The sequence below is a fragment of the Chelmon rostratus genome, chromosome 21, assembly GCF_017976325.1.
Source record: "Chelmon rostratus isolate fCheRos1 chromosome 21, fCheRos1.pri, whole genome shotgun sequence".
Lineage (NCBI taxonomy): Eukaryota > Metazoa > Chordata > Actinopteri > Chaetodontiformes > Chaetodontidae > Chelmon > Chelmon rostratus.
The window spans coordinates 16,516,661-16,535,733 of NC_055678.1; the positions used below are offsets into that span (position 1 = coordinate 16,516,661).

Sequence of the window (19,073 nt, forward strand, 5' to 3'; positions counted from 1 at the left end):
GGAAACTATGCTTTTATTTTGAAGAGGCGACTCCGCCGGATGTTTCTCGGCCGTCAGCAGCGCAGCTACGAAGCCCACGCGTCCGTTCGGTCAAACCGGGACTTTCGCTGAGCAGTTACGCCGACTCATGTCAAAGCTACACACGCAGAAGCGCTTCGTATTCAACAGTTTCGGTTTTACCTTGGAGTAATCGACGTTGTTGAGTCCTCCGCAGCAGTCCAGCAGCGCAGGATGCTGATTTCCCGCAGGATTATTGTTGTGAGCAGCGGCTGTGTCGCTGTCGCTCATACACATGCAGTGACCGCTGTCAGACACGTATCTATGTGTGCGGGAGATGACGAAATATGCACAATGTTGAGTGCAAAGGTTGTTAGTCTTCGGGGGCAGAAAGGTGCAGTTGCTGTGGAGAAACACACATGTCCTAATGACCCGTAACCCCTTTCAGTGCATTCTGGGAAATGTAGTTCATAACTTCCCTGCGCTGGATTTAAGTATGCGATTGGCACCTCACACAAGCAGTCCCTATTGTCGCTCAGAAAAGACCTGATTCTTTAATTTTTGGACCAGCTGCTACCCGTGAAAACCTGCAGGGCTCCATTTCTTCCTGCGTTACTTTTCTTCTTTGCTCTAAATTAATAGTCTGTTGCTCTACAGCGACACCTGCTGGCTGGAAAGACTTGAATTATATATTTATTATATTTAAGATACATCTTTTCAGTCGTTAAATTTGTGAGCATAAAATCAAAACTAAATGCTCAATCTGTGGTGTAGTGTAAATAAATACTGCAAGAACTGTGAGGTTTTTTTTTGTATTTTCATCCATGACAAGCTAAAAAACAAACATCTAAAAATATCTCCCTGTCTTTTCTGCATCTATTTGTACAGTTTCTGTTCTCTCTCCCTCCTTGTTTCTTTGCCCCTCTTTTCTATTTTCTCCTCTTTCCTCATCCCGTTTCGTTTGTTCTTCCTGTTCTCTTCCTTTCCATCCTCACTCCTTTCTTTATTTAGTCTTGTCTTCTCCTCCTTCATTTTCTCTTCTCCTCTTTTTCTTCCTGTTCCCTACTTTTCTGTCCTTGACTCCTTTGTTCTCTCTGTTCTCTGTTGTTTTTTTTCCAGCCTCATTTCTCATTCTTTTTACTGTTCTCAATTTTCTATTTACTTCCATCTCAGTAGAACACTCTTTTTTCTCTGTTCTCTTCTTCTTCTGTTTACCTTCCCTCTTCATTCCTATTTCCACTCGTCTATTTTGATGTGTTCATCCTTTTCCTCCATCATACCAGCTTTTTCCTCTTTCACCATTCTCATTTCCTGTATTATTTTTTCTCCTCTAGTCCTTCCCTGTCTTGTTTTTCTGTTTTCCATCCATTCTCTTGCTTCCTTTTAGTCGTCCTCTCCTCTCCTCCCCTCTCATCCTCCACCCCCTGCGGTTTGTTTGGAGTCAATCAGTTAAGTAGAAGACACCCCATGTGGAGGGAGAAACAGAGCGAGCGCCTAAAGCCTCGCAGCTCCCTGACTGAGTATACTGTCCGTTCATCATCCTGCAAGGTGTCTGAGCTGAGAACTTCATCATGTCGAATAAAGCAGGCATGACATGCAGCCAGCAGGTGAAGATTATGGCAGTAATTGAGACTCTCTCCTCCATACTTCCTTCCTTCGTGCTCCTTCAGTTCTACTACATCTTCTTCACTTTCTCCTGCTGCTTAAACTCCTGCCACCCCCAGATGCAAACTGCATGAGTAATATACACTGAAACAGAAATAAATAAATAATACAACAAAAAGCCATGTTTTATCCTTTGCATAATCCTCATTGTTTCCCACAAAAAACTCACCAGAGTCACTCAAAGTTTGTGAAGAGACTGTTTTTTTTTCAGCTATTATTGTGTTCAGGCTCTTTGTATTGACATGGGCTGTTCTCTAAATGAGTTTAGAAATTAGTTTCTATTGCTTACACTATTTTTCAGGGTGGGGTAGATAATGCCACGGCCAATTGCCTGCCTCTTCACCCTTGACCTGTCTGGTCTGTTTGAACCTGCCAGGGTTGTGTAAAACCCACAAGCTCTCAGGGTCACTGTAACGACGGTCATTAAGATTACAGTACATGCTAAGAGCAAACAGATATTGTGAAAATGTGAAGGATATAGGAGGAAATAGTCACTGCAGAGAGTATAAATATAACTTACATACCTGTTACCTTGACAATGGATCACGAAACTATTTGTGATCCATTGTTCAGACAGACACAGAGAGCAACTGGCTGTTGAATAAACTTCCTCTATACAGCTAAAGATACAGACACTGTATTTCCCTCAGGAGCTGGTGGAGACCAAAACAGAGCTAGAACAGAGTGAATATTGGACTTACATTTGCCAGGTGGCAAAACCACATTTCCAAATGAATGAAGCTGGCTGCACCAGATTAAAAGTTGTTTTGAGAGAGCGTGTTGCCGCTGCCCTTTAAAAAAAACAGTTATTGCACATTTAAAGTCGCCTTTTTGGTCATTATATTTTACATCTCTCTGTAATTTTAGCATAACTGATCTGCTGTGTCAGATCCTTGTCTTTCACCCACTGAGTTCTGGGTGAGTAAAAGAAGGTAAAATATTTCAGTGGACCATTTCATATAATACTTCAAGGGATAGTTTCACATTTTGGAAAATTTACTTGAATACTGCTCTCATGTCTCAATAATAAACAAACACTAAAAGCTGGGGGCAACAGCCGGTTTGCCTATCTTAGCATAAAGAGGAGACACAGGAGTTTGTTAAATCAGCACAACCAGCAAAGTGCAAAAAATGACAGTCTGCTGTTTTACCAGAGCTTATGTATGACTAGTTCTTGGCTGGGAGAAGTGACTTAATGCAGTCCCTGCTGCCTGCCTGCCTGGCAACTGGTCCATCTTCAAACCCAGAATAAAACCTCATCATGTGGTTCTCACACTTCAGCATCTGTAAGGATTAAACTAACAAGATGAAATATAATAATGAGCATCAAAGCTGCCAGTGGTCAGGCTTTGCCAAGCTAGTTATTTTCCCCCTGCTTCCAGTCTTTATGCTGAGCTAAACTAACCGGCTCCTGCAACTACACAGCTAGCAAATCAATATGAAAGTGGTGTCAAGCTTTAAATTCAACTCTTGGCTCTTTCCTCCATCTCTACATCTCCACTGGACATAATAACTACTGTACCGGTAAGAGACAGGTAAAAGAAAGACCATCATAACTGTGACATTTGACAAAGTAGGTGATGTGGATCATGCAGCAGCAGGAGCTGTATGCATCACTCACACTCTACAAACGAGTACCTGCATTTTTGATGCTGTTTCTATGTGAAGATTATTGTAGGAATGACAAGAAACTAAGACCATCAAGCCCAAGCCGAGCCAATCTTGCTCTCTTTCTCTCTCACACACATAGACGAACAAGATGCATGTTTCAATGTAGTTCTGTAGTTCTGCTGTTTTATGTGTTTGTGCTTCCAAACAAACATGATCAACGACAGAGACTCCTTTAAGCTGGGCATACACTGTACGATTTGAGCCTGTTTTCATCCGATTTTTGAGCTGCACGACTCATTTTAGAGTCATGTCGAACTTCAGCTTCGTCGGCGTCGTTTGTCGCGCGAATGAGGAACGATCAACTCCTCCTGACTGGCCTTCGGACGTTTGCTTCGAATCGATTCCCAAAGATCAGTGCCTTCTTTCTCGCTGTGCCTGCCCGAGGTGGCAAACAGAGCATCTGAAATCGCCACAGCAACACAATGCGTGCGGACACAACATATGGAGGCCAGGTTGGTCGAGCTGTGGCGACAGCATACATGCCTGTGTGATGCACAGAATCACACAGATTATCTTTATTGACAATTGTCAATAGCCAGACTGGGAACAGGGTGCGACGGGCTGTGCAGTGTGAGCACTCAGACCATCAGACTCGTACAGTGTATGCCCAGCTTTACAGCTGCATAGTTCCTGTTCTGCACATGCTCCTGACATGTGACTTCTCTGTACAAGCAGCACTGGGGTGATAGAGGTCGTGTGATAGGTCAAGACTGAAGAAATGACACCTGGGCGATCAATACAACATCCATCATATTGCTGAAAAAGACAAAGGAGGATTAAATAAGCGGAGGGGAGGACGAGACAGATCAGAAGAAGAAGTGTTGATCTCTCATGTGCACCTTTCTCTGCACTGAAAAACTCATGAAGTTGCTTTGAGACTGGAGGGCTGTCAGCTTGGAGAGTAGTGATTTCCTTTAACACACACAAGGATAAGTGCTATCAGTCTGTCCTCATGCTCCTAAATCAATATACTGTTTCTGATTAATCGTAGAAATGTGCAGAGGAACGACTAATACTTTGTTTTGGTCTCTTGTGTATTTGGCTGCTTGGTGTTTCTCAAGACCTGAGTCAGTAGTTAGAATCCTTCAGATTTTGGCTTATCTATGGTTTCCAGAAAGGATGCATGTATTTTTTCCTTTCTGTTTTAAGTCAGTGATGTCAGTCTCACTGTTCACAGTTCACTTTCCTGCAGCTGTTTCAGAGCTGTATGAAGTTGCTCTTCATGCAAACAAATTCTACTGCTTTGCTTTAAAAGCATCCAAATGGCAAAATGGGGGCTTTTATTGTGAAGAGGCTATGGAAAAACCCATGTGTTTGTCACAGAGGTTCACAAAAAGTGTCTGGTAAATACAACAGTTGCCAAGTGTTCACAGCTGTTGTGTGGAAAACTTGCACTCAGATTATGGTTTATCATGACATGGCTGACAAAGGCCAATTACTGACTGACTTCTTTCGTAAAACAAGGTGCATTTGTTTGGCTGCACTGTAAACAAATGTTCTTCCTTTCTGACACAGTAGCAAAGTAATGGGTTATACATTTAAACCACCTATTCTCTCTGCCTCCAATAACTAGCAAATACAGCAGTTAGCAGTCAACTCCAGGATTCAGAGATGGATGAAGGATGTCACAGATGCTTCTTATATATTTTCTTCATTGTAGGTCTGAATAAACCTTTGATTGGAGCAGAATTAATTGAATAAAACAAAAGAATAAAATAAAAGAAAAAAAGGTGCACACGACAAGCGATCTCTTTCTGCTCTTATGAGGCAAGTCGGCCCTCGGTGTAGAAAAATCAACACACACAAGCACACATGCACGCAGGTAAATACTGTCCATAAAAACAGGTGCTCGGCAGCATCATTTCCTCCAGCTTCCTCTCCTGTTTACCAGAGCCGGGCAGAGGCAGAGGGAAAAAACAAGCGGCGGAAGGCCCTGCGTTTGCTTTCCCACAATCCCTCTGTCCCCAGCGAGAGCACTGAATCATCAGAGACAAATAACAAATATGCGTGACGTTATTCAAAAGCACACATGCTGTGTGATGAACACAAATGAGAGAGAGAAGTGAAAGGTAACCGGTCACCAGACTCATACGGTACACATGCTGACAGGCGCTCTCACACGCGTTGAGCCCCTCACAGCCGATATTATAATCGGATATTTTCATGCTGTGTTATGCCGGGTCAACAGTGAGAACATGTCAAACAATCTGACTTTAAAAAACATCTGACATACTGAACGTTATACTTAGTTTGCTTAGTTTAATGTTGCAATGCATTTAATGCACCCATATATATCATATATATCGATCATGATAAGAAGAGTTGTGTGGAATTATTGTGCACTTCACTCATGGTACAAGTGATTCATTCCACTGTACTTTCAGCTATGACATGCATTTGCATGCTCCGACAGGCTCTTTACAGCTGCATTTATCAATATTTTCATAGTAACTACGGGTCTGTGTGTGAGTTGAAGGATGCAGCTCAAAGTGGAAGACCCTGAGACAATAATTACCCAATGCTGGAGTTCCCCACAGCTTTTCGCTTATTTCAGCTCACTGTTTTGCTTTCGTTGCGCACAACTTTGCAGCTGCGGCATGCAGGTGTTCCTGAAAGAGCCTGAATAAACTGTAAGCGCACGAAACAGCACGCAGAGAAAGCTAACAGCTAGCTGGTGAACATAGTGGGCCATTTAGCGGCTGGATATTTCGAGCTTGGTGGAGACCAAAACAGAGCAAAAAAGGAGAGTGGACATTATATCTGCATTCATCAGGTGGCCAGAAACACAAATGCTACTGTTGCTCTGTAGCTGCTGGATGTCTAAATAGGCAACTCTCTGCTGACACATTAGCCAAATCAACTTTAAAAGGATATCAGTGCGGTGTTTGCAGCTTGCTCTGCTTCCGCCAAGAGGCTAAAAAAAATCAATTAATACTGCTTTAAATTCAGAGATAATATTGTTGCAACATCAAAGTCAAATTGATTTATTGATTTTAGACCAACTGTCCGGGAACATATCATATTCTTTGTCAGAACTGCTTGCATCTTATCAGCGGAGCACAAGCCGTGAAGAGGATTAGTGAGTAAACACAAGGTTGGGAACCAGTGCTATAAACAGGGATGTTGTGAGGGGCCGAGCTTGCGGGCATGAGGAGGACTAACGTGCGGCTATACAGAAGAAAATGAAACTACATCCCCTCTCATGTACTGCACTGCTCAAAGGCGGTGTAAGAGACAATTTCACCACCTTGTTGATGTTGGAGTAACAATCTGGATTCTTTGTATTTACCCTTTGGACGAAGCATGCAGACAAGAAATGCATGTAGACGAGAAATTTGTATCAATGACCGCCGACAGAGGCTGTCGCCTTCTTCTGTCGAGTTTGATGGTGGCTGGCATCCATAAGTCAGAGTCAATCAGAACCAATTCAGCTGTTGCCTCATATGCAAAGGCTCGTTCTACAGTGGCTGGAAGCTCTGCATGTCTGATTTCTGTCACGCGTGTGTACCTGCAGACCAGTTGTGTACTGGACTGGACTGGAACAGTTGATCAGCTCACCCGTCCTGCAGTTTTTCAACATGTGATACATCTAATGTGCCACGAATGAAATGAGACACGAATTTATCTTTAATTACTTCTGACTGATGATCATTTGAGTTCACAATGTGGATAAAGAGGACCAGAAAATAAGTGACGGATTCATTTTAAAAGAGGAGGCGAGACCACAAAAGTCTGATGACGTGACTGAAGCGTTCATGATCACAGGATCCATTAGGTCCAGTGTGCTCTCTAGGCCCATTCATTTGCCTGTACGAGTGTCTGCTGGTCTTCTTTCGTGAATGAATTTGAGTTGGTCTGTCACATTGTAGTCAAGAGTTCACCTACAAAGAACAAAGCCACTGTACAGCCAGCAGCACACAGGGGAACGACGATATTAATCCAGAAGACATCTCTGACCGGAACAGAAGACGAACAAGCTGTACTTCACTTACTTTTCATTTCTAAACCTGCAATAATTGATTTCTTTCGGCACTTGGGGGCAGGGGAAACAAGCTGTGAATACAACATTGACGTACAATCGCCTTTTAACTTCCTAGCAGTGTGTTAGCAGTGCTGCTCAATCACACATCCAGCAGGCAGCCCACAGAGCAACATTCATTCATTTGAAGCCTGTCATGATTCTGGCTTGCTCTCCACCAACCCCTACAGGAAATATCTGGCTCTTTAGCTGTCAAATGCTCCACTATGTGCATCAGCTAGATGCTAACTGTGTCTGCATGTGCAACAAGTACAGCTGTGATAATATTATGAGGTCTTCCTCCTTTGCACCACATATTTCTTTTTCAACAGGCTGCAGTCTAATACCCAAAATTAAATTGCAGTTCTTTGGCTCTTAAGTTATTTCTGCCCCTAGAACAGAAATAACCATGACTACATACCCACTCTGCAAAGAATGCACCTGTGTACTAAAGGTGAAGTCAGTCTTTGCATTCATGATGAAAATTTAGTATCATAAATCTATTTTTTAGCTACCTATCCACCTATCCCTCCCTCCATTTACCCGGTAAACAATCATCCATCCATTCACCAGCCCTTTCAATCATCCATCCTTCCTTCCATCTGCAACCAGTTCTGAACACTGATCCGAGCTCTCGTCTCTTTTCCCACTGCCATCATGCTTGGCTAGCCATTTCAGTGCAACAGAGCTCAACAGTGAGGAGTCAGATAACACAGCACAGGAAACTGATAAGCAAAGCAAATTTATCAAAGGAAACAATGGAGATCATCCCCTTGTTTATGTATCGCCTGCCTATTGCTTTCGTCAGCTCAACTGAATTAGCACAGGCGACAATGTGAAATCCTCAAACTCATCACTATGTGGTACTGTCCAGCTCGTCCACTGATTTGTTACAACCACAGGCTGTCAAATCAATAAGATCAATCTCATTTACACCGATTAACTTATGCAAGAACAAGCTGATCCCACATATGAGTAACTTACAGTAATGTCTGACTGGGTAATATTTGCCAAACAAGATGTACTGATAGCGTACATGTATTAAGGAGTTTCTTGTAACCCAAGAGGAAGGACGTCACTGGGTTAAGCAGATCAAGCTTACAATGTGTAGTAACGGATGTTGTTGTTTTTCGGACAGGAGGTGGATGCACGTGCTGCTCGTTTAATCATTTTTTTCTCGAACCTCTTCCAATAAAACTGCAGACGGAGAGCACATACGCATGTGACAGCTTCATGACAACTGCATGAACGGACAAGAAAGACGACAAAAGAGTTACTGAATGGACCATTGAAAAAAAAAGACCTTTAACAAGGACGGTAATCAAAGCAGACAGCACATGCGCATGTGCACGTCAGCCTCCGCAGCCACTCTTCATGCATAAATAATAATAAAAGTCTAAAGAGTTCATTAAAGATTTTCGCTACCGCTCTTTACGGTGAATGTCACCATAAACCCAACCAAACATTTTGTGCATCATAGTTATTGTAGGGTAAATTAGATTAGATTTTGCTCACTTTAGTTATGTGTTAGCCATCTCACGGCTCATTTCTCTTTGTTAGACAGAATATTGTACAATGTTACTGCTTCTTTGGCTCCCTTCTCTGAGTATTTACTGTATTTATCTATTCGCTGGTGTTCTGCCTTTATTCAAAAGGAAGGGAAAAATCTGGTGAAAGAGACAAGACTTGGTGGAGACCAGAAGCACAGCTAAAAGGAGACAGAATATCTGATGTAGTGCCAGTGTGTAGAAGAAGCCAACTGTTTGCAAGTGTTTGCCATGTCAATCAAGGTGATAACATTCAATGTCAGTGGGGTGTTGAACTTATTTTGCTGTCTCAGTGGCAGTTAAAACCAGTTACCGCATGTCTTAAAAGACGCCTTGTGATTTTGATTCCAGACAAAAAAGAGGGGTCAAGTGCAAGTGATTCAAGTTTGGCTTTAGACGTAGTGGGACCACCTATGACCTAATCCATTTGAAGCACTCAGACTCCCCTCCTCATCATCTGTTCCCTCCATCCTCCCTCTCATTCCAAAAAGCCTGGGCTAATTCATCCCATAATCTCCCCTTTCTGCTTCCTCCCCCCTCCTGACCTCTTTCCATCTTTCCCTCCGCACGCTCTCTCCTGGCCGCCGCCCTCACTCCCGTCCTCACGGCGCAAATGAGGCGAGCTGCGATTGAGCTCCGTGTGTAAACAGAGGGGATCGATACAGCTGATGGCGGCCACGTGATTGCAGCAACAGATGATGGGAAATGACAAAGGCATGACTCCTGCACACATCCAGTCTCATGTGGGATCATTAACCGTCACATGAGGAGAAAAGATGCCTGCGTGCGTCATTTCCATCAAACATGAACAGAAAGACAACAGACATTTTTAAGGAAGATTGGTTGAACTCTGATTAGATGGACTTCAGTCCTTGTTAAAAGATGACACTAGCTTAAGGAAATCCTGACATTTAACACAGACAGCCCCTTATTAAATAAGGTGACACCTTGTTACAGTGACACACCATGGAATATATTCTCCCATTAGGACTGAATGTGAGAGAAGAACAGGCTTCTACTTCCCAGTCTTTTCCTACTTTGTCACCAGGAAACATGCGTCACCCCTCAGTGGGGGACTCTCTTCAGCCCGCCCAGGGAAGGAGATTAACGCGCTTTTCTAATTTAATCACAGTAATTTCATGAGTCTGTCAATGGCACGCCTCGGTAGCACTGACGGAGGCCGGTCGCAAAGAGGCCTTTAATTCTGGCTGCCAGTCTGAGGGACACAATGAGTCACGGCGAGTCCGGAGCGTTCGATCCGTCTTTGCTGGCAGAGCTAGCACAGCCTCTGCCTCTGACACAAGCACATACCAAAATAAACACACTTGAATTTCCCTTCTCGACTGTTAGATCGTGCCTTCACTTCCCTCGCCGGGCCTCTTGCATCGGCCGCGTCCACTCCGCGAGTCGGCGCTCGACTCGTAAAAGCCTCCCTCACTCACTGACTCAGCCACTCTCTCACTCATGCATTCGCTTGTTGACTTCCTAACTCATTCACTCACTTTCCAACTTTTGCTCACATGTGTTCAGTCACTTGGTGACTTGCTGGATTTTGTACTCACTCGCTCAGTGACTTGTGCGTTCACCAACTTTCTCACCGACTGACTGACTACCTCGCTCACTCACACACTTTTTACCAGCCAATGACATCACTGAAGCATCTCGCTTCCTCCTGCTACCGCTCTCCTCTCTTTCTCTAGCACACATTACAAAATGCACAATACAAACACACACGCACACATATCTTTGTAGCCGAGAGACACTGTGAACCCCACACAGAAACAAACACTTTGTCCCGATTATGCAAAGACATTACGCAAACTGCTTAAAATGCAACAACAGTGCTGATCCTCCATGTGAAATTAGTTTATAAACATCTGACTGCTGAAAGCACAAATTATATGGTACTTACCTACGTCAGTAGTGGCTTAGCGACAATGCTTGTGTGTGTTTGGCAGAGTGGCAGACGTCTCGACTGGCTGAAGGACACATTTCTGCAGGGCAAAGGAGCCGTATGGACCTGCACAGTGTGGGAATTATTGTCAAGTGCCTCACATATAGAATGCTACACAAAAGATCGTTGTAATCAGATGGGAGCACAAAGAGCAACACACCTACTGATTGTTGCTGTGCATAACTATTACCAAGCACAGCTGGAGTCCATCTTATGACGGAGCAACATTTCATGGTGTTTCTGTGCGCCTCAATGAATAGGCCTTTGCATGTATTGGTTCTCATGTGCGTGCACGCAATCTCTCCATCTGTATACACTGTATGATCAAACGCATGCATTCTGAACTGAGGCTGCATTGTGTTTCTGACTGCTAGCGGACAGAAAAATAATGTTACACCTCCCAGTAAAGAAGTTTGTACTAAAAATGTGTTTCTTCTTGTCTTGCTGCATAATTTCCCCTCAAACCAAGTGGCTGCATTGCTCTCTTAGACATGCAAAACATGTAATATTATACAGTCTATTGGACATATTGCTAGATTGGAGGGCATCTGAGTGGGTGTGGAACATGCTGAGCATACTGAAGGACAGTGGAGGTGCATTATGCTGATGAAGGTTTTGAGCCAATTTGATGAATATTTAGCTACTGTTTTTCTCAGTCAAACTGGGTCAACATTGGAATCAGTTATGAATAATGTGAATCCTAAATGGCATCCTCTGTAAAGGAGTGAGCTCCAAACTTTAAAGCCCTTTAAAGTTTTTATGTTCAAACCTAGACTTTAATAGGAGTATCCCTTTAAAGTGATACTCATTTAGATTTCACTTCTGGGTTATTAGGCGACCATTGTGACAGCAGGTGCTGTTTAATATCACAGCACATCGAAGTCAAACAAACCCACTTGGAATAATTGCAACTGCGATCTGATTTCAATGCTGCACTTGGGAAGTACTTTCCCACAGAGCAGCACGACACAGTGAGAGAAGTTTGTTACCGGTTGAATTTTTTCAATGTGAACTTGCAGCACAAGTAAATATTTGGTTTTCATTAGCAGCAATATAGAAAAGCTCTAAAACGGCTGCAGGAGAATGAACAATAAACAGTGAGGCCAGCATCAATTAGAAAAAATGATAAACAGTGTCTCTGGATTAGATGCAGCATCATTTCCTGTGAATCCCTCATGCAGGGACGTTGTAGGCGTTACACAATCAAATTATTCAACATGTTCCTTTCGGTAAAAAGCTCATGTGTAGAATATAACATTCATTGTGTTGCTTTGTAGCGTCTCATCGTGCAGGCAGGCCTTTTGGAGTGCGACACCGTCCAGGATAGGCTGGCTCACTTGCAGCTGTCTGCGCCATGTTTGCAGAGTTGTTCTGTGTTCACAAGCAAATCAGCCATGTCTGCGTCAGATGCTGTTCAGTAACAACCACCACAAGTTAGTAGTTTTACGCAGTGGACGTCTGTGGCCCCTGTGGAAGCTCGTGGGAGCTTTTGTTACGATTAATTAAAATTCAGGAGGCTGATTCAGCTTCACGGCATGAAAACATTAAAAAATGCACCGTAAAAGAGCAAAATCTCACAAGATACTGAGTGACAAGGCAGCATTAGTAAAGAGCAATTTATGCAAGCTCAGGCTAGATTTGTTCTCATATTACATCACTATTCAAACCCAGATATAATCTTTAGGATTTAGTCAGGAGATTTGACTGAAACAGATTTTATCCTTTGCAAAAACCTGAATGAAACACAGTTGTACATCCAACTTGTACGTTAATCGGGCAGCTGTCATTACGAGACTGCATAAACACATTGTCAGTGAATTTCATCGGATTTTCACTTCAGCATCTCCCAAACCTTGAAATGTGAACAGTTTCAGAGAGGTAGTGTACTGAGCTGCAATTCATTCTATTAAGTGCCTCGTCTATCATCTCCACCAACAACACTTGAGCTTCAGAATGCGTCCTCCTTATCGTCAGTTTCTTCCATCGCTCCTGATGACACACGTCACCTAAATGGCAATCATGCAGAGCACCAACGTGGTGACTGAGTCTGAGTGGACAAAGGACAATTTGGAGTCGCAGATTAAAAGAAAAGAGGAAGAAAAGTGCTCTTGCGTAAAGGACATGGCATTTTGTTTTGATTGCTTAAAAGACGTCTGAATCACCTGGGGAAGACAAACATTAGTGTACATCAGACCTTGAGGACAGACAGGATACTCTTGCCATGACTGAGCTGCTGTTGCATAACGCAAAGTGAATCACGGGGCTGCTGAGAACGCCCACATCTGCAGTGTGAATGGCCTGTGTGATGCTTAATGACAGGAGTCTTTAAATGCAAAGTTTTGGAAGGAAGTTAAATGCTTCATACGAATTCTGGATGAATCTAAATCACGCACAGCAAATGAAATGCAAATTTCTGCTATTTCTGCTAAAGAAGTGCATATTTATATTCTTGGTTCTTGTTCTGTTTTTTTTTACTTGAATACTTATCTGGTCAAAACTATAATAAAATAGAATCATTAAGGTTTTTTTCCCTTTCTTTCTGGTATCGTAATATTACCCCAAATCAGGATTCTCCAACGCCACCCTGTTTTGTGATTCCAGTCACAGGGTAACGCACCAACTGCTGAGGCTCAACTGAAACTTAGGAAAGGCTGCTAAATGTTGTAAAGGGTCTAAATGACCAATGATATGTGTTGGAGGAAAGAGGAAAAGGCGTCTGCTGCCGTGGGATGAGTCCTCACACAGACTGTTTCCAGAAATATGTCCCAAACTGGTTCACACCAGCTGGAGCATCATTATAGTTCAGAATTGCTCACAAAGTGAAGAGAATGAACATTTCAGATTGACTTTAATGTTAGGAAATGACTCATTGATTTTGTTGCAATTTCCAATTTAGGATAAAGATGAGGGAAAAAAAAGCAAAAATGCAGTTCGAATTAATGGATTTCCATTTTGTGGTTCATCAAACTGGGAATTGTAATTTCATCCTTAAATAAATTCACACGCTTAGCAAGAAACAGGTCATTTCCTGTCGGAGACAAACAACGGAACGAATCATGGCAGAGAAATGCGTTTTTGTGTTTTGATAACTGTTAATCAGATGAAATCTCTCGTGTAACATATACAATGGTCCTAGAGCGTGCAATATTAGGCATGCTGTGTCAGCTGTTGAATTTATTTAGCATCTTAATTTTCATTATTTTCATTGCTGGGGCAAACATTTGCAATAACCAGACCCTGTGAACTCATCTCTCATTTCCTTTGCAACCGTGATCTCATTTTCCTACAGGGGCCTCGAGGCTTGCAAATATTCTTACAGCTCACAGACATGGTGTGTGTGTGTGGTGTGTGTTTATCATACATGATGCAGGCATTTGAATTACTGTCTCTTACCGTAGTCTACGTACAGGGCAAGCAGCTCATCTGTGTTGCTGTGAAGTCTGAGGACAGAGAGAAACAACAAGTGAATCAAACTGTTTCCCATCTGCAAGAAATAAAAAATACACTGTATGACTGCCCCTGATGGACCAGTTCAACACATTCTGGTTCAGGAAAAGGTCATGGCTTTTCTTAAAATGCAGACATTACTAGAAGTTGCTTGTGTACGTTGTCTGCGTACCTTATTTACATACCTTATCTTACATATGTTATGGTTGTTTGCTTACAAAAGAAATAAATCTTCGCTTAAACTTTCACACGGGACACAACCTCCAGTGTGCTGGATGAAAATCCTGTGACCCATCCAACCGCCTGCCTTCCTCTAAATGCAGACTTTTCTCACTCTTTATGCTACGTCATTTAGCGCGTTGGGAGAGAGAACGGGTTGTCTATAGAGGTCTCAGACTACCTACATGTTAAAAATTATGTTAACAGAGCAGCAAATGCCTTAAAAACTGAGCATCATGTTAGCTGTAAGTGTTTTAATAATAATGCAATAAAAAGGACTTAGACACGCAACTGTAAAATTTTCATTTATTATACCGCAACAGAATTTTTCTCATGTGAAACTCCTGCACAGTGACTAAAGCATTACATACTCTGACCGGGCGAGCAGTACACACTACACTATTAATACACAGATTTAGACATGCACGACACAATGTTCAGCTTTTATTTTGTTTGGCGGATTTATTCAAAGGAGCGTTGATTTACAGTTCATGTCCCACGCACATAAAATGAGACTGTTCACTGCTGTTGAGAGTAACAGGGTTTTTTGAATTGAGGCTCAGAAAAAAGCTTCCAATAATAGAATGTGCTGGAAAAAATGTGTTTGTTTTATTTGTATGCAATAATCAATACACAAAAAAATAAACTGTAGGATCATCAGGTTGTTTATAATAATGTTAATAATAATAATGAGCCCCATACATGACCAATGCTGCTACTGCTACCGCTCAGTAAGAATGAACATCATTGGCTTCTACAATTGAACATTGAACAGGCTAGTAGCAGTGAGACTGGACTAATATGGATTGCTGGGTAGTTTTTTCCCTGAACTTTCCCTTCTATTGACACAAACGCTACGTTCACATTTATACTCATGTTACACGCCGTTAGAAAGCTAAGATTCTCATGAATCAATTGATGCAAGGCATTTTAAGATACAATCACAACAGGAGGCATAATAAACGGCAACAGCAGACAAAGAACCATTTTTAAAATTGATGCAACATTGAGGCAACTCACCAATCACGTCTCTCAGTGATCTGAGCGATGTGCCCGTCTTCCAATGGTCTTCTGTGATTTCCCCCATTACAACCTGCAGAAACGTATACAGACGGCACTATCTTGGATCTAGTTACTGTGTGTCTCAGGTTTCAAATGACACCTCACTTGACCAATCATGATATTACAAATGAAGCCCACCAACCAGGGAAGTTAATAACAGTCTGAGCTTAACAGAAGGGCCTCCTTCTCATCTTCCGTGTGACAATAGAGCCAATTGCAACCAATTTTGCAGATGACTGATGCTTGGAATAGTCAGTGAAACACATCAGTAAGTCTAAGTCACCCACTTCAGTGGGTGATTTACAGCTCTGGTCACCTCAAATCAACACAATTTGAAGTGATAAATATCGTAAATGGCCTCAATATAAATATATAGAGACGAAACATGGATATAAATACCTTAAATATGAATATACATGAAAAAAATTTAGATTTCATGAATATAAATATAGTTATTAATGATGATATTTTTAGGCACTCCATTATCTCAAATGGCTTGAAAAACAGTGCATATAACAACAATACATGGGGGAAAAAAAACCTCCCTGGGGGAGCATGCCCAAATCTTGGTGTGCCACCGTAACTCACAATAGGAGGGTGGTGCCTTTTTTAGTCTTTCCAAAATACACAAGAGCATAACTCTAAGGACAGTCTTTTTATCTGCTCTTATGTAAGCCACGGTTGTACAGTTTGGATGCTGCACAGTATGGCAGCATGGAGAAAGGAGGCCATGGTCACTTTCTATTGCAAAAAAACGAAACCAGAGCACTGAAAAGTACGGCAGGGTTTTTAGCACACAATTATAATGTGGCAAATACAGCCTTCGGAGTGTATGGAGCAGTTCTCAAGATCTCCAAGCCGACATTTAACATGCAGCAAACTCCTGGATGTGGTGCCTTCAATTCGTGATTTTCAAAAACTATGCCAAGGTTGTCCTGTTCATCCGCTGTGAACAGAATAAGGTTGTCCTACTTACAGGGACCCACAAAGTGGTTTTCAAGCCCAGTCACACATCAAGCTGTAACATTATCATCAGTGCCACAAAATGTCACTGTTTTCCAGCATCCAGCATCTTATAGGATCCTTAAGAAGACTAACACACACTGCTGATGGTTTTGAGAGGGAAGTGAACAGTTATTTTAGTGCGTAAATAAAAAGGGCAGGAAAGCGTGTGAGTTGTCGAGGGAGAGCGCATTATCATTGAGGTTTCTCTTCTTTTCCAGCCAACATACAGTGACTTGTAACATGGTCCAAGGTGTCTGAAGCTCTGGATAGCTCACGTGCAATGTTTGACTGACAGGACGGGGATATAGGTTAGCTTCTGATGAATGACCTGAATGATGAATGTCCTCTGGTGTGACCTCAAATGAACGTCTGGGAGTATTTAGATGAGAAAGTAGCAACTGGAAGAACAAAAAACAAATATGATGTGGGAAGGTAAGCATAGGGTGAGCGCAGATTATACAAAAAGGCTGCCCAGGTGACAGGAAAATAAATAAATACCACATCGATGCTTAGTCCGGCATAATGATTAGGTCCCGTTTTTCTGCCTTATTCTTCTTTGCTGCACTCAAAATTCAACATTCACAAAGTAACTGAAGCATCATGAAGGAACAGAGGGACTTTTGCATTAGCTGTATGTCATCCAGAGTGTCACCGAACAAAACCAAATGGACCTGAAGAAGACTTACATACTCGTCATTATTTGCAGCTGTTGAATGCGCTCAAATGTATTAATTGCCACCTCACCTTGATAAAAAGCTGTAAGCGTTCCTACAATACAGGGAATTGTAAACTGATGTCAGGTTAGACGGAGGTACAGAAATATAAGCGTTGTGTAACTTTCCAATGACCTCTTCACTCAGATCATTACATACATTGTATTCAAGCTTGTGTGGGGGAGCCTGTAGTGGAAATTTAACTCTTAATCAGACCATGAACTGAGATAAAATGAATAAACTGAAGCATGAAAAGGAATCAAAGGAAGACCTGTCAATGTGATGTCATAACAGTACTCAACTGATTTATGTCTCAGCTGCTCGATTATCAATGCAGGGCTGCTACTTCACTTGAGAATTCAGCTTGGAGTGTTTATTCATCAGCTGACTGAACTTTACTTAGCTAATATATTGACGCATTGATAAATACTTTCATTTCTTGGATCCAGCTGCTACAGTATTTTAATATTTTTTAACTTTTTTTTTTTTTTTTTAAACAATTTTAGGGTTTAGACTGTTGGTTGGTCAGCTGTTTGTGTCACTTCGGGCTCTGGATGATTGTGATGCTGACCCAAACTATCAATTAATGAAGAAAACGATCAGCAGATTAATCCACAATAAAAATAATTCTTACAGCAGCTCTCGCTCACCATTGCTGCTTTCTACTGGTTTTTGCATTACACGCAAACAGCCACGGCCATAGTGTACACCAGGGATCAGCTGATCTACCCCGCGAGAGATTCGATTTTCCCCGTGAGCTGAGGAGGAAGAGCCCAAGCGGTCATGCCTTCTTCTTGCTATTGCGCTATCCTCTTTGCTGCTGTAACACAGCGAACCACTTGCATGGCTGTGGAAGTAAAGTAGGGGTTTCTGGCACGACTTCACCTCCTTCCAAGGGAGAAAGATAGAGGTCAAAACTCCAGTAACGCTTATAGTGTATAGGAGACCTTCATAGTTAGACCAATGCATTTTCACCACCACTCTCAAGGTTTGATAGAAAATCAGGGTATGATGATGCTGATGTTGCTCCAGTATCGTTCCTCTTCCTTCATCTGCCTGTTCTCTGCTGGCGACGAGGTGTACAATGCAGACACATTCAGCGCTTCCCTTGCTGTGGTTGCTATGGTCACACAGCAGGCTGCGATGGCAAGTCGGCAGAAACTGAAACATCATCAACACTGTTCATGAGATTGGCGGCCTGCCACTCTTTCCTTCGTGTTTACACTGAGAACTTTGTAGGTGGCAGCGGCAACCACTCGCTGTCTGAAAGCGCCATCAGTCATGTTGGTCAATCAGCCTGTCAGTACAGTATGTGCGTGTGAAGTGGACACGAAAGTAAAAAGTATGTAATGTGTCTGGACAACATAACTTGCTAAACTCCCTCTAAACACACCGAGAAGTAAAAGTTCAGGGAGAGCATGGAAGTCATGCTGGTATTAGCTGATTATCATCAGCTGTTTCAGTCATGCTCCGCCCTCACTGGCTCATTCATCAGCTGCTTAACTACCCGCTGACCACTGAGGTCCATCATACACAGCTCGGCCAGTGCAACCTGACATCTCTAACTATTCAATCATCCAGCTAGAGCGTCTCACGTAACTGATATAACAATCCAGTTGTGTATTTTTAAACTTACGAAACAAGTCTATTTTCTTTCGTTTTGGGCAGGTAGCTACAGCGAGTCCCTCAAAGAAGGGAGCCTTTTATGCCAACTATATCAGCACTTTGTAGTGAACACCTTGACGTAAGTGCATCTGGCTGAAAGGGGCCAAGAT

At 42.4% G+C, this 19,073-nt stretch overlaps 1 protein-coding gene across 1 annotated transcript in view; it reads right to left on the reverse strand.

Moving 5' to 3' along the window:
• pemt (phosphatidylethanolamine N-methyltransferase) overlaps positions 1–599 on the reverse strand; it is a 56,441-nt gene extending 55,842 nt beyond the window's left edge. The window contains exon 1 of the mRNA XM_041962896.1: positions 181–599. Coding sequence (XP_041818830.1) covers positions 181–294 — 114 coding nt within the window. The 5' untranslated portion in view covers positions 295–599. The remainder of the gene's footprint in view (positions 1–180) is intronic.
• Between the last annotated feature and the right edge of the window lie 18,474 nt (positions 600–19,073).